This window comes from Belonocnema kinseyi, chromosome 4 (genome assembly GCF_010883055.1).
Source record: "Belonocnema kinseyi isolate 2016_QV_RU_SX_M_011 chromosome 4, B_treatae_v1, whole genome shotgun sequence".
NCBI lineage: Eukaryota > Metazoa > Arthropoda > Insecta > Hymenoptera > Cynipidae > Belonocnema > Belonocnema kinseyi.
This window is the reverse complement of record NC_046660.1, coordinates 64630260-64643252: the sequence shown is the minus strand read 5'-3', so window position 1 is coordinate 64643252 and position 12993 is coordinate 64630260. Positions and strand designations below refer to the sequence as shown.

Below are 12993 nucleotides of genomic sequence, written 5' to 3'. Positions count from 1 at the left end.
CGAAAATGAGTTTTTCGTAATTCTTGAATCACCGAAAGAAGAAAATGGAGGAAAATTCAAATTTAAAAAAAAAGGAAGAAAGAAGTGAAAGAATCTGAGAAAGAAATATATATAAAAAAAGGAAGAAAGAAATAGAGAGTAGAATATAAAATTGAAAGATGACTAAAAGAAAGAAGGCTAAAAAATGAAGACTAAAAGATTAAAGACTGAAAGAAAGAAGAAAAGAGTTCAAATTGGAAAGGGAACGAAAGTGAAAGACATTGAAGATAGAAATAAAGAAAGAGTATAGAATAGAACAGATTAGAGAATCGAAAATAGAAAGAAGAAAATTGAGAAGGATGAAAGAAAGAATGAAGAAGATAAAATGATATTTCCGATTATTCTTCGACTCTTAAAAGTTGAAGTTGCTATCACAGTACGTAATCATCAATAAGATTGATGATTGCTTTCATTTTGAGCGACCGTTTAAATTATTGCACTCTGATTATCTTGAGTTAATGTAAAAATGTCGACTAATTATCAAAATATTGATAACTTTCAAAGTGATCAATATTCGATCAGTGTTTCGAATTCAGCGGCGTAGTAGTGGTTTTTGACCTTTGTTCTCTTTAAAAATTGAAGAAGGTCCGGAATGAAAAATGGAAAATGGGAGTCAGTGGTGAATGGCCTCCGGTCTAGTGTTGAGGATGAATTTTAGCAATGGAAGGTCATTTTTTAGCAACACGGTGTCCAGAGAAGGTGGCTCCATCGGCGATTTTTCCTTTTTCGACGAAGACGGAGAGCTGATCACCAACGTCGACGTCAAGAATGACCAAATTGGCACCTCCTCCTGGGCCTACACCGGCGACGGGAGTCCAGTCCTCAGATTTGTTGATTTTTCGTTTCAGGGTCAGACGGAGATCTGAATCTCCGTATCCAGCAAAACTGAATTGGTAGAGGCCTGGGCAGTGGGTGGTGAAAATTCCTGTTTCGGCGGCATAACCAACTCCTTTGTCAACCAGCGTCTCCGCAAGAAGCATTTTTGAATCCTAGAAAAGTATTGTATTTGTTCGTTAAATTTTCTATGTTGAACAATTCTGGATTTGATTTTATCGAACGAATTAAAAGAGGTACCACAATTTGAATATATTCACTTGAAGAAAGTTTAAAAAAAGTTTGAATTCTTTTTTTTAATATTTGAAAAGTACACTTATTATATTTGTTGCGGGATTATGCGAAATCCTGATTGGGCGAGCGTTGAAAATTATGGGGAAATTAACATGGTCGGTACTGGATCGAGTAAACATAATCTATTTGCATGTTTATTATTTAAAACTGTTTAAAAAGGATGAAGAAGTACCTAAAAATATGCCAAAAGTTGACATGTGGAATGAATTATTTTGCCAGTTGTCATCTGGATACTTCGTTAATAAATGGAGCCACTGTATGCCATTGAGCTGATTGGCTTAGCGTTTTGCAGGATGTATCTTTCAAGGTCACATAGTTCTTTGAACATCGCTTTCGATACTTTTTTAAAAAATATTATTCTTCTCAGAAATTAATCATTAAATTTTTTTATTTATTCAAATATGTGGAGTATAAAGTTTGGTTGTTGGTAACTTCAGGGATCACAAAGTTTCAGTCGAATTCAATTATATTTTTTTTCTGCGAAAATGTAATTTAAAAGGACTTTAATGTATTATTAATAAATTAAACTACTATTAAAAAAATAGTAAATGATAAAAAAAAATTTTCCAGGCATGTCCAAATTTATAACGATAAAAATTCAACTTTCGACTTTTACTATTCGATCCCTTCCAATTTGTTCCTTTTTCCAAAAAAGAAATTCAGTAATTATGTAAATTAATGTCCATTCATCCCCTAAGGAATATTCATGGAATAATTTTTAACTAATAATTCTTTATTTGGACATTGTATTTTGCACGGAAAATGCCCATAAAAAACATTTTTTAAAAATTATTTTTGAAAAATTTATCGAAAATTGGTGAAACAAATGGGAAAAAGGGTCAGAGTTCTCGTATTTTAAGGGACTTAAACAATTTAAGGGGAAAGGGGGAACAGAGGTTCATAATTTTAAAGCGTGGAAAGTGAGTTATAAGATAACATAAATTAGCATCACGTCTTATGTAAGTTAATAGATTTCTGGCAACTGCAGACATTTCTTGATCTTATATAATTTAAATGTTTCCTCCATAGAATTATGTTTAGTTATGCTTGAAATTCTCGAATTAAAGAAAATTAAAATGTATTATTAATGGGGAAAGGTTCAGTCTGCAAGTCAGACTTTTTAATTTTATTATTTATAATAAGATTGGAAAAAAATGTTCTAAACTCAAATCAGTGAGATTTCACTGATTTTTAGTGAAACTCCTTACTAGTTTCAGTCAGCGACCAATTTACTGATTACTGATTTGATTCAGTGGTCGATTTATCACCGATTCAATTTCTTAAAAATATGAAATAAAAATAATGTATAGGTTTACATGAAATTGCAATAATTTTTTTTTAAATTTTGGTGGAAAAAATACTCACTTTAACGGACCCACGGGTCGCAGAAAAGGCAACAACACCTGCGCAGTCAGCTGCTGTTGCCAATTTTAAAGAACCAACGGTCGTGATTCCGGAAGTCTTCGGGTCTGGTACCGCTGCCTCGGTCAATAGGACCGTTGCTGCCAACACCAGCGCCGTCCACACCACCCTGAAAATTAAAAAAAAAATAGATTAAAACCAAAAAACTTGAGAATAATTGAAGAATGAACTTATTATATTTATATTTTATTTTTAGTTCTATAAACATTTTTATTTACACGTTTTTTATTTTTAGCACATTTAATTATATTAATTTTATGAAATCAGTGCCGGTTTGAAGATTAATTTTTCAGGAGACCCCTTCCCCAATTTTTTTGAAACGTTTTCATGTTTTTTATATTTATTTTATATTATTCAATCTCCTAAAAATTAGCTTACTAAATATTTTAAGTAATGAATAATGTTAAAAAACAATCTTGAAGATTTTAAAACAATTTTTTTTTATTTCACAGAATTTGAAAACCAATTTAGAAAAATTTGAATCATTTGAAAAAATATTTAGAATATTTCGAAGTTTTTAAGGGATAAGGTTTATTAAAAATTTTAACACATTTTTTAAAAAATACGACAAACTGAAGCTTTTTAAAATCAATTTCGAGACTTTTTAACAGTTTTGAAAGATATCAATAAGATAACAAACTTTTCATAAGATTTTTGGGAACATTTTAAATAATTTTTCATATCATTTGGTAGAGGTTTAATATTTCTTGAATAAAAATGCAACTGATGAAAAATTTTTCATTATTTTAGTTAAAACCCATAAAAATCTATCCATATTTTATTCTGGCTTGGTAGGGGACTATTTGGTTGAAAATTCTTCATTTTTGCATAAGTTAACCTATTTTTTATGTAAAATCAAAATGTTTTTTCACTGAAATATTATTATCCATTACATTTTTATTCATGCATTCATTATTCTTGTTCAGAATTAACTTTTTTGCAATATTTTTAGGGCATTCTCAAAGATTCCAAGAAATTTGTAATCGATTTTAATAGGGTATTTTCAAAGATTGCAATGATTTTTCAATATTTAAATCGAATGTATTTCATAGTATTTCAAATATTGTAGGGTTTTTAAGAGATTTCAAGGAATTTTAAATAGCTATAAAAATGTTCAATTTTGTGAAGAGATATCTGATATCTTTAATTTTTTTAAATTTTCTCAAGAATCTTAGGAAAATTATATTTATTCAACCTAAAAAGTAAATAAACAAATAAGCTTAAAAGAATTAAAAGAGTGGGCAACAATTTCTCTTGAGCTAAAGCAGACTTGAGAAATTTCACAACCAAGTGCCTTTAGAATTTCATTAATCTTAATGGATAGAAGCGCCTCTGAATTGATTAATGACAATGTTAAAATTTCTCAGATCTCTCGAGTATTGCGCTATGTCGCTTTTAATGCCTTTTGCAAACCTTACATCATTTGTATTCCGTTTCTACATCTCAATAGACAACTAAAGAAAAAAAATTCCCAAAGAAACTTGCAAATTTCTGTTACTTATTACCTCGCATTCAACGAAATTACTAAATTAATATTATTTCAAAGATTTGAGGGTATTTTAACAAACTTAAAAAAATTCTATGCAGTTTCAAATTTTTTTTAATTTCGGAAGATTTGGAAGGATTCAAAAGATTTTGAAGGCATTTTCGTGAATTTCCAGGATTTCATAGGACTTTGAATATTTTAAGAAATGGAAAGAAATATCATGAAGAGCTTAAACAAATTTCAAAAGATTTCAGTGTTTGAAATATTTTAGAGTAGTCTCAAAGATTGCAAGGATTTTTCAATTGATTTCAATTAATATAAAGAATTTGAAACATTTAAGGGTATTTGAAAAAATGTCAAGGATTCTTAAATCGATTTCAATAAATGAAAAGGATTTTAAAGAATTTGAAATATTTTAGGGTATTTTCAAAGATTCCAAAGAATTATCAACAAATTATTATCAACAATTATTATTATCAACAATATTTTAGGGTATTTTAAAAGACCTCATGGAAGATTCAAGAATTTTAATAATTTTAAAAGGCATTTGCAAAACGTTCTTGCGGTTTTAAAGATTTTCCTAGAATTTTAAAGGCAGTCAATGTTTTTAACACGTTTTTTTCAAAATTTCAGGAAATATCATTAGATTTTATGTGATTTCGCGGCTTTTAATTAACCTGATTGCTCTTATTTTTATCATATTCTTTCATTAAAAGTTAATTGTAAAGATTAATGTTAATAAAATATCAATTAGTTTCATGTTTTATATGTATTTATTAAGATTATAAGTTTAGAAATCATTTTCATATTGAAAAAACATTATGATTTAAAAAATAAAGGGAATATCGATTATTTTTCTTTTTTATACTAATTTAATTTGTTGCAAGTAACTTTTGCAATTAATTTTCTGTCAGTTGAATGCACATTTTTTAAAGTATGGATTAACCTATCAATACAATGTTTAATAGGTTAGAAGTGTTTTTAAAATTCTTTTGTTTACAAAGTCATCTAAAAATATACTTTTTCGAATAATAAAATAAAAATAATAATATAACAAAATTCTTTTACGTTCTTGACTTACATTTAATAATTTTTAATTATAACTAAATTTAAATGCTGAAGTTAAACCATTTTAATGTTTTGTAACCGGATGAAGTAGAAACTCAGTGACATTTAAAAATAGATTATAATTCTGAAACTATAATTCGATACGAGAGCAAAGTTTCATTTCGTAATCTTGCAATTAATTTTAACAAAAATACGCGCATTTAGCAATTAAATCTTAAGATTTCTTTTAAAAGATATAAGGCCATAAATCTGAAAGTTTTTGATTTTCACCCATAAAAAGATCCATTTTTGGCTTCTCGTTTTTCATAAAATAAGATTACAGACTCAAGAGGGTCTAAAATATGTATATAGGTGTTCATAACTGCCCATCATGCTCTTTTAAGACTTCTCTTCTTACGTCGGAGAAAGCGAGTTTTGCGTTGCGCAACTCTTTTTTTATTTGAATTTTTTTTATTCGTTTTTTGTTCCTCTACTACAAAAGTTCAACATGATTGCCACCTTAACCAGTGGTCCTTTCACTTTAACCGAATCGAAGGTCAATATATTTTCTTATCACTGACGAATTAAACGACTTTCTCTTATCAATATCAAATGTGAGTCGAGGGCATTAAAAATATAACTTTTTTAAACAGATGTTATTTTTAGTGCTGGAAAATGTGGGTCAGGCAATTTGAATTAAATAACCAGTTTAGCATTATTATTAAGAAGGCTAGGGAAAATATATATTTTTTCTAGTTAGAACTGGTATAATTTTTATGAAAACCTCTTCCAGAATATGTATACAGACTAGTGAGTGATAATTTCGTAAATAAGTAACGAATTAGCAACTAGTTAATTTTTTTTTAGCAGCAGTAACTAATAAAGTCCTACTTTTCCAGTTATCTTCAAATATTTCAAACATTTGAGGTGTTTTACAAATCTTAACGGATTTCGAGAGACCTTTAAGGAATAAATTTGATTTATTTTATTTTCAAGTGGTTTTAAGGGGATTCACCTAATTTGTAGAGATTGCAAAGAATAAATTGAATTTTATTTCAAAGGAGTTTCAAGGGATTTCAAAGATTTCTAAGGATTTGTACATTTTTTTTGTATTAAACTTTAATAAAAAAGTTGAATTTATTTTATATTTAAGGAATATCAGATTATTCTTACTTTATTTATAATAATGTTTTGATTTCCAATCAATTAAATAAATTCAATTTTATTCCAAGGTTTTTCAAAATGGATTACTACCGTTTCAAAAGATATTAATGAAATACAAAAATTCCAAAGGTTTAAAATATTTTAGGACATTTTGAAAAATTCTAAGGAATTTTAAATCAATTTCAATAGATTCAAAGAATTTAAAAATATTTCAGGGTACTTTCAAAGATGTCAAGAATTTTATGATTAATTTCAATAAATGGGAAGAATTTCAAAGGATTTGAAACATTCTAGGATATTTCTAAACATTCCAAGGAATCTTAAATTAATTTTAATACATTTAAAGGATTTGCAATACTTTAAGGTATTTTCAAAGATGCAAAGGAACTTTCAATCGATTCCTATAAATGGAAGGAATTTCAAAGGATTTAAAATATTTTAGGACATTTTGAAAGATTCTAAGGAATCTTAAATAAATTTTAATATATTCAAAGGATTTGCAAATATTTCAGGGTATTTAAAAAAATCTTAAGGATTTCTAATCAATTTCAATAAATGGAAAGAATTTCAAAGGATTTGGAATATTTTAGGATATATTCAAAGATTCGAAAGAGTTTTCAATGGAGTTCAATCAATTAAAAGGATTTGAAATACTTTAGGATATTTTCAAAGGCGCCAAAAATTTATCAATAGATTTCAATAAATGGACACACTTTTAAAGGATTTGAAATATTTTACGGTATTTTTAAAGATACCTAGGAATTTTAAATAGATTTCCAGAATTTGAAAGGATTAAAAATATTGTATGGTATTTTTAAAGATTCTAAGGATTTTTCAATAGATTTAAAGAAATTTCAAGGCATTTCAAAGGTTTTTTTAGGGAACTTTAGGGAATACATTTAATTTATGTTATTTTTTAAGGGGTTTTAAATTATTTCTAATGAAATTTCGAGCGAATTTAAAAATATCAATGGAATTCGAATATTTTTCAGGTGTAAAATTTATTTGTGCAGAATTGCCATTTTCGTGTAGTTCCATATAAGACAATTATGTTCTAAAATAAATGGTTTCTTAATAATTCCTTAACTTTTTAAATTAATTTGCTAGAAAGATTCTTTAGTACGTCTGGCATTGTATTGAACACGAGAAGGGGCAGATTGAAGGACCAAGTTTTCGAACAATTATGTATGTAAAAAATAAAAAAGAATATATAAATAGAAATAAGCATCAACTATTTTTCTTAGCCCCGAAAATGAAAATAAACGATATAAGACTTCGGCTTTTTTTGAATAATAAAAATAAATAAAGAATGCATATACAAATAAGCATATTTTTTTTTAACCCGGAAAAAGATTTATCTTTAGGTTACAATAAAAAAAATAAACCGACGGCAGTTGCGGGGTGGTGATTCTTGACTCGTCGAGATCTCTAATTTTAAGCATGGATGAATGTGGTTAGTGTTTGGATGGGTGACCGTTCGATATTCTTGCTTAATCGTGTTTTCATTGCGTTTAACTATTTTCAAGTGGGAGGTTTGACGCCAAGGATGGATGCGTGCACACAACGCTATCGAGTGTTTTACATTCAAACATGAATAGTGCTCACAAGTTTTAGTTTTCTACAGTTTTCCACTTCTCTGACCAAATTTTCATGTGACTATATCAGTTTTATTTGAAATCCGACTGTAGACGGTATGACATTTAGTAGGGGTTACACAGGATCAAGTACGTCAGGCATTATCCGGAGGCTTATTGAGAATTTGGGGTAATGGGGGTACTTGAGGTTACAGGTTCGGTGTATGTCGATAGCCTGGTCAAGTAACGAGAGTTACTTTTTTTGCAAAAGTAACTTATCATTACTGCAGACTAGACAGACCAGTAATAAGCTATCAAGTAAATCGTACACGCATGATCAGTTTATCCGACTGATCTACTCCACTTTCTACCGGGGAAAGTCGCTTGTCTAATTGCGAGTTACACTCGGTTCTTGAAACACGTTACCGCTCAAGCGTTTCAGTCCTTACAATTCTGGGAGAAAATCCGTGGGTAGTGATTATTCCCGGGTCCAATTGGTAATAGCGGGAGAATCGGACATTCAGGACATGCAAAACGTGATCTCGCAAATCGTGCGGATCGAGTTAGAGTTAGAAATCCTTTCACTTTCTCGGGTTTCAAGGCAAGATCGTGATATGAGAATGTCTGCCTTTCGCTTGACACAGTGTCGAAACACGTGTAATACAAAAAAATAAATAAATAAAAAAGACAAAGGAATGGAGTCCATGACTTCAGCCTCAGGGTTCCGAAGACAAGGGTCGAAGCTTTCTTGGGGGTCTGTCCTATTCGGGCCTTTAATTTATTTTTGATCATGTGATTTTATTTTAATATTACTGATATAATTTGTTTAAATTAACTTGGGGGAATGAAACGAGCTGAAATATTCTCTTATTATTGCATCTCAGTTTATATATCAATAAAAACATCAACACTATTGTTGGATATTACTCAAGCGAAATTCTTTGTGGGGCTTACGTCGTTAATCACTGCTATTATCGAATTATAATTTTTTCATATATGAAAAAATTATAATTCGATAATTATCATTGAAAAACGAATACTATGTCACTACTTGTGCAATATGTTTATTTTGAACAGCTTGCAAGACGTTCTTTTTAAATATGAGTATCCTACATCTTTAATCAGTTTGGCCATTAAAATAACACTATCAACTTTATATAGAATTATTAAGATTTATATCAATCATATTTTATCACCTGCATTTTCAATAGCCTCAAACCATTGGAAGGATTTGCAATATTTTAGGCTTTTTTTTAAAGATTCCAAAGATTTCTCGGTTTATTTCAATAAATAGAAAGGGTTTCGAAGGATTTTAATAATTTTAGGATATTTTTAAGAATTCCAAGATTTTTTCAATCGATTTAAATAATCAGAAAGGATTTCAAAGGATTTGAATAATTTTATGATATTTTCAAGAATTCCATGGATTCTTCAATCGATTTCAAAAATTAGAAAGGTTTTCGCAGGATTTGAATAATTTTATGATACTTTCAAAAATTCCAAGGATTTTTTAATCTATTTCAATAAATCGAAAGGATTTCAAAGGATTTGAAATAGTCTGGGCATTTTCGATGATGACAATAAATTTTCAATACATTTTCCAATAGATTTCAAAGTATTTGGAATATTTTAGGGGTATATCCTGGTTTCTAAGTTATAGGTGGCCTACTTTGGAGATGTTATTTGTTACATGGATGGTGTTAGATTCTATTTGAAGATATAAACCAAATTTTTTAAAAAATTTTTGACTATGCACTTACATGATGTTCGAGAGTGGTGTGGCACGAAGAAACTTCCTGACCAAACTGTTGGTGGCGTTTCCTGTGAACGATTTCAAGTACGCTAAAGTTGGTCGGATGCGAAGGCCTTTATATCACTTCCGAGCATGAACTACCTGATCTCCTACCCACCGCGCAGTTCTCTCTCATTTCTTTGGCCTCCCTCTCTTTCTCTTTCTCCCGCTCTGGAAATCGGGTCTTGAGAATGCCCCACCTAATTCTAACAAAACGGTTCTAGTTTACAACAAGAACATTGACGGTCGTCAATGACAGTCAGCTTTTTATTCGAAGACAATGGAACTTTTTAAAAAAATTAGAAAAGTAACCACTGCGGTTTTACTCTGACCACAATAAAATATTTATAGGCCGAGATAGTTTCACGAGATCAGTAGTTGATTACATTTTTTTCCCTCAAATCGAGAGTTCCTTTATTATACCGGGAAAAGAACGATAGATTTTTTAGAAATTTTTTTTTAACAAAACAGAGAAAGGCCACCATTTTTGTTCTTTAATCTTTTTCCTAAAAAGAGGCATCCTGAGATCTCGCATACATTGTTGTCGAAGACCTGATTGGTTGCGACACTGTTTATTTTTCTGCATTTTTTGGATTAAAAAAAATCTTTTTAAAAGACAAAATGTAAATTGTAAAGGGTTCTTTAATGATGAAGGCAACAATTCTGTGGGAAATTTTCTGAGCAAATGCGTATTCTATTCATACACACTTGACCATATGGAATGTGGTTTATTATTATTATTTATCTATTTTAAAGGTTACGAATTTTCTGCAACTTTAATTTAGTAAATCAAAATTTTCAAGTAAGTAATTTTATTTCATGATGAAATTTATTTTAAAATGTTTATAAACCTTGTTGAAAAAACAAAAACTTCCATTTTGTATGATTTGTTAATACTGGAAAATAATGATGGTCTTAATATTTTGCTATAATTTGATAAATTTTTCACAGTTTCAAAGAGATGAGGAAAATAATATTATGGACCGGTACCCATACAAAAATAGTCTGTACTGGTATTATTTTTATTGCTCTTACTGACAATAAGATTTCTGGGAAAATAAAAAATGATTCAGGTTTTATTTTAAAAGATAAATTTCAAGTCTTGAAAATTTAAAAATATGTCGAAAGATTATTTGGAAGATTTAAAAACTGTTTTTTATCTTGCAAGATTTAAACAAATTTTAGGTCAGTTTTAAATTGTTTTAGAAGATATTATCAAGTTTTAAAGGTGTTGAAAAGATTCGAAAATCAAAGCTTTTTAAAAAAATGTTAAAAAGTTTCATGAGAATAAAAAAGTTTTCTCAAGTTTCATGGGAAAATTTCGAATACTTTAAAAATTGAAAAATAAGTTTGAAGCGAAAATTTAAAAAGAGTTCGAAAAAGAAAGTAAAATGTTTTGAAGAAAATTTTTGCAAGATTACCTGATTATAGAAAAAAATTCGAATAAGTTTAGGACGTTTAGAAGTTTTAAAAAGATAAAAAAATACTTTCAAGCTTGAAAAAAATTCCATTTTTTTATGAAGATTTTTGAAGATTTCGAACCAAAAATTCAGAAGCTTTTTAGGCATTCGAAAAGGTTTCAAGAAAATGAAACAAGCTTCATATATATATTTTTTTAATTTTAGGATTGATCCGAATATTTTTTACAATTTTTTAGAAGGTTAAAAAGTTTTAAAAATATCAAAAAAATTAAAGTTCAAGAATTAGAAAAATGTGTAGAAAACGTAAATGTTTGAAAATGTTGCAAAACAAGCTTTTTAGGAATTTTGAAAAGTTCAAGAGAATGAATCAAATTGATCTAGACTCCTAAGAAGATTTAAAATGATAATTTATTTTTAAAATTAATTTTTAGATAATGTTTCAAACTATTTCAAGAGATCTCAAAAGGTTTCCAAAATTGACAAAAACGAATCTGGCAGGTGTGAAGTTAATTTATTTTCAATTTTCCAGGATTTTGTAAAAAAATTTAATAAAATTTAGATTTTTACAGACTTTGAAATAAATACTTTAAGATTTTTAATGATTTTGAAAGGTTTCAAGATTATAAAAAATGCCCTTAATATTCCTGGAAAAGAGTTAGAAGATTTTTTCATTTAAAAACAATTTATTTAAAGACAAACATTAAATTTTTAAAAATATTTCTAAAATTGATGAAAAAGAATCTGGTAGATTTTAAGGTAAACTTATTATTTTTCAAGATTAAAATTCAACTTATTGTAAAGGATATAAACAGTTTTAGCAATTTGGAAAAGATTTAAAAATAATAAAAAATTTTTAAACATGGGTAAAAATGACGAAAACAAAGTTTGGAAGATTTAAAGGCAATTTGTGTAATTTTTGAGAGAAATAAAAAAAAACCTAGGAGATATTCGAGCCAGTTTAAAACATATCTAGGAATTTTAGAAGATTTGAAGAGATTACAAATATTTTAAAACCTCAAAAGAGTTCCGAAAATTTATAAAATATATAAAATTCTTTCCAAACTTCTAAAGGTCTTAAATATCTTTTTAACTGATTCGAATTTTTCCTAAAAACATCCTGTAAAATAAAAAAATAAATGTTTTTAAAATTGTTGAGAGTCATGGGTTGCAAAATGCCTAAATTTTAGTTTAAGTATTCAAAAGCTTTTAACAAATAAATTTCGAAATTGTTTTATTTTGTATTAAAAAATATTTTTCGCCTCCTGTCGAAAAATAACCCGCGCGCCTAGAGCGCGATTGATGATGATAGTTTTGAAAATTGTGAAGGACCAAGTTTTTGTGAATTTGTAGGAGTTAAGTCGTATTAAAGGTTAAAAAATTAATTTTCGGAAAAACCATCTCATTTTGAAAAAGATTCCAAAAACCTTAGAAAACATGAAATTTCAATAAAGGTCTGAACATTTCTTAAAAGGGCTGAAATTTGTACCTTTAAGGAGTCACAGTCCTATTTTTACACAGAATATTACATTCCTAGAACTGGTGTAATAATTAGTCCGGAAATCAGTCCAAAGATTTGGAATTTTGGAAAAAGATCTAGAAAGCTTGTAAGACATATGGAATATTGATAAAGGTCTAAACAAATGATGAAAGTGTTTTGCATTTATTTTACTCAATTTTTTAAAGTGTTATTTCAACCTATGATTATAAGTTACAAACTCGGTGAAGCATAAATTTTCTGCGTACTGTATTGGCTCATTAATTTTAGTACTCGGTATCCAGTAATACGAACGACTTTTTATGAGAAAAGCGTATAAATTCAAGATATTTAATCATGACTCGTGTCTAGAGTTTAATCTGACCATTCACCTGCATTTTTCAAGCAGGAACTACATACTATTATATTGTTCTCTTCCATGCCAC

At 28.4% G+C, this 12993-nt stretch overlaps 1 protein-coding gene across 1 annotated transcript; it reads right to left on the bottom strand.

Moving 5' to 3' along the window:
* Window positions 1-6: 6 nt before the first annotated feature.
* Window positions 7-9758, bottom strand: LOC117170722. Its single transcript, XM_033357737.1, has 3 exons — window positions 9621-9758; window positions 2533-2698; window positions 7-1028 (listed from the first exon to the last, which is right to left on the bottom strand). Coding segments are annotated over exons 1-3 (489 nt in total). The 5' UTR covers window positions 9623-9758; the 3' UTR covers window positions 7-707.
* Between the last annotated feature and the right edge of the window lie 3235 nt (window positions 9759-12993).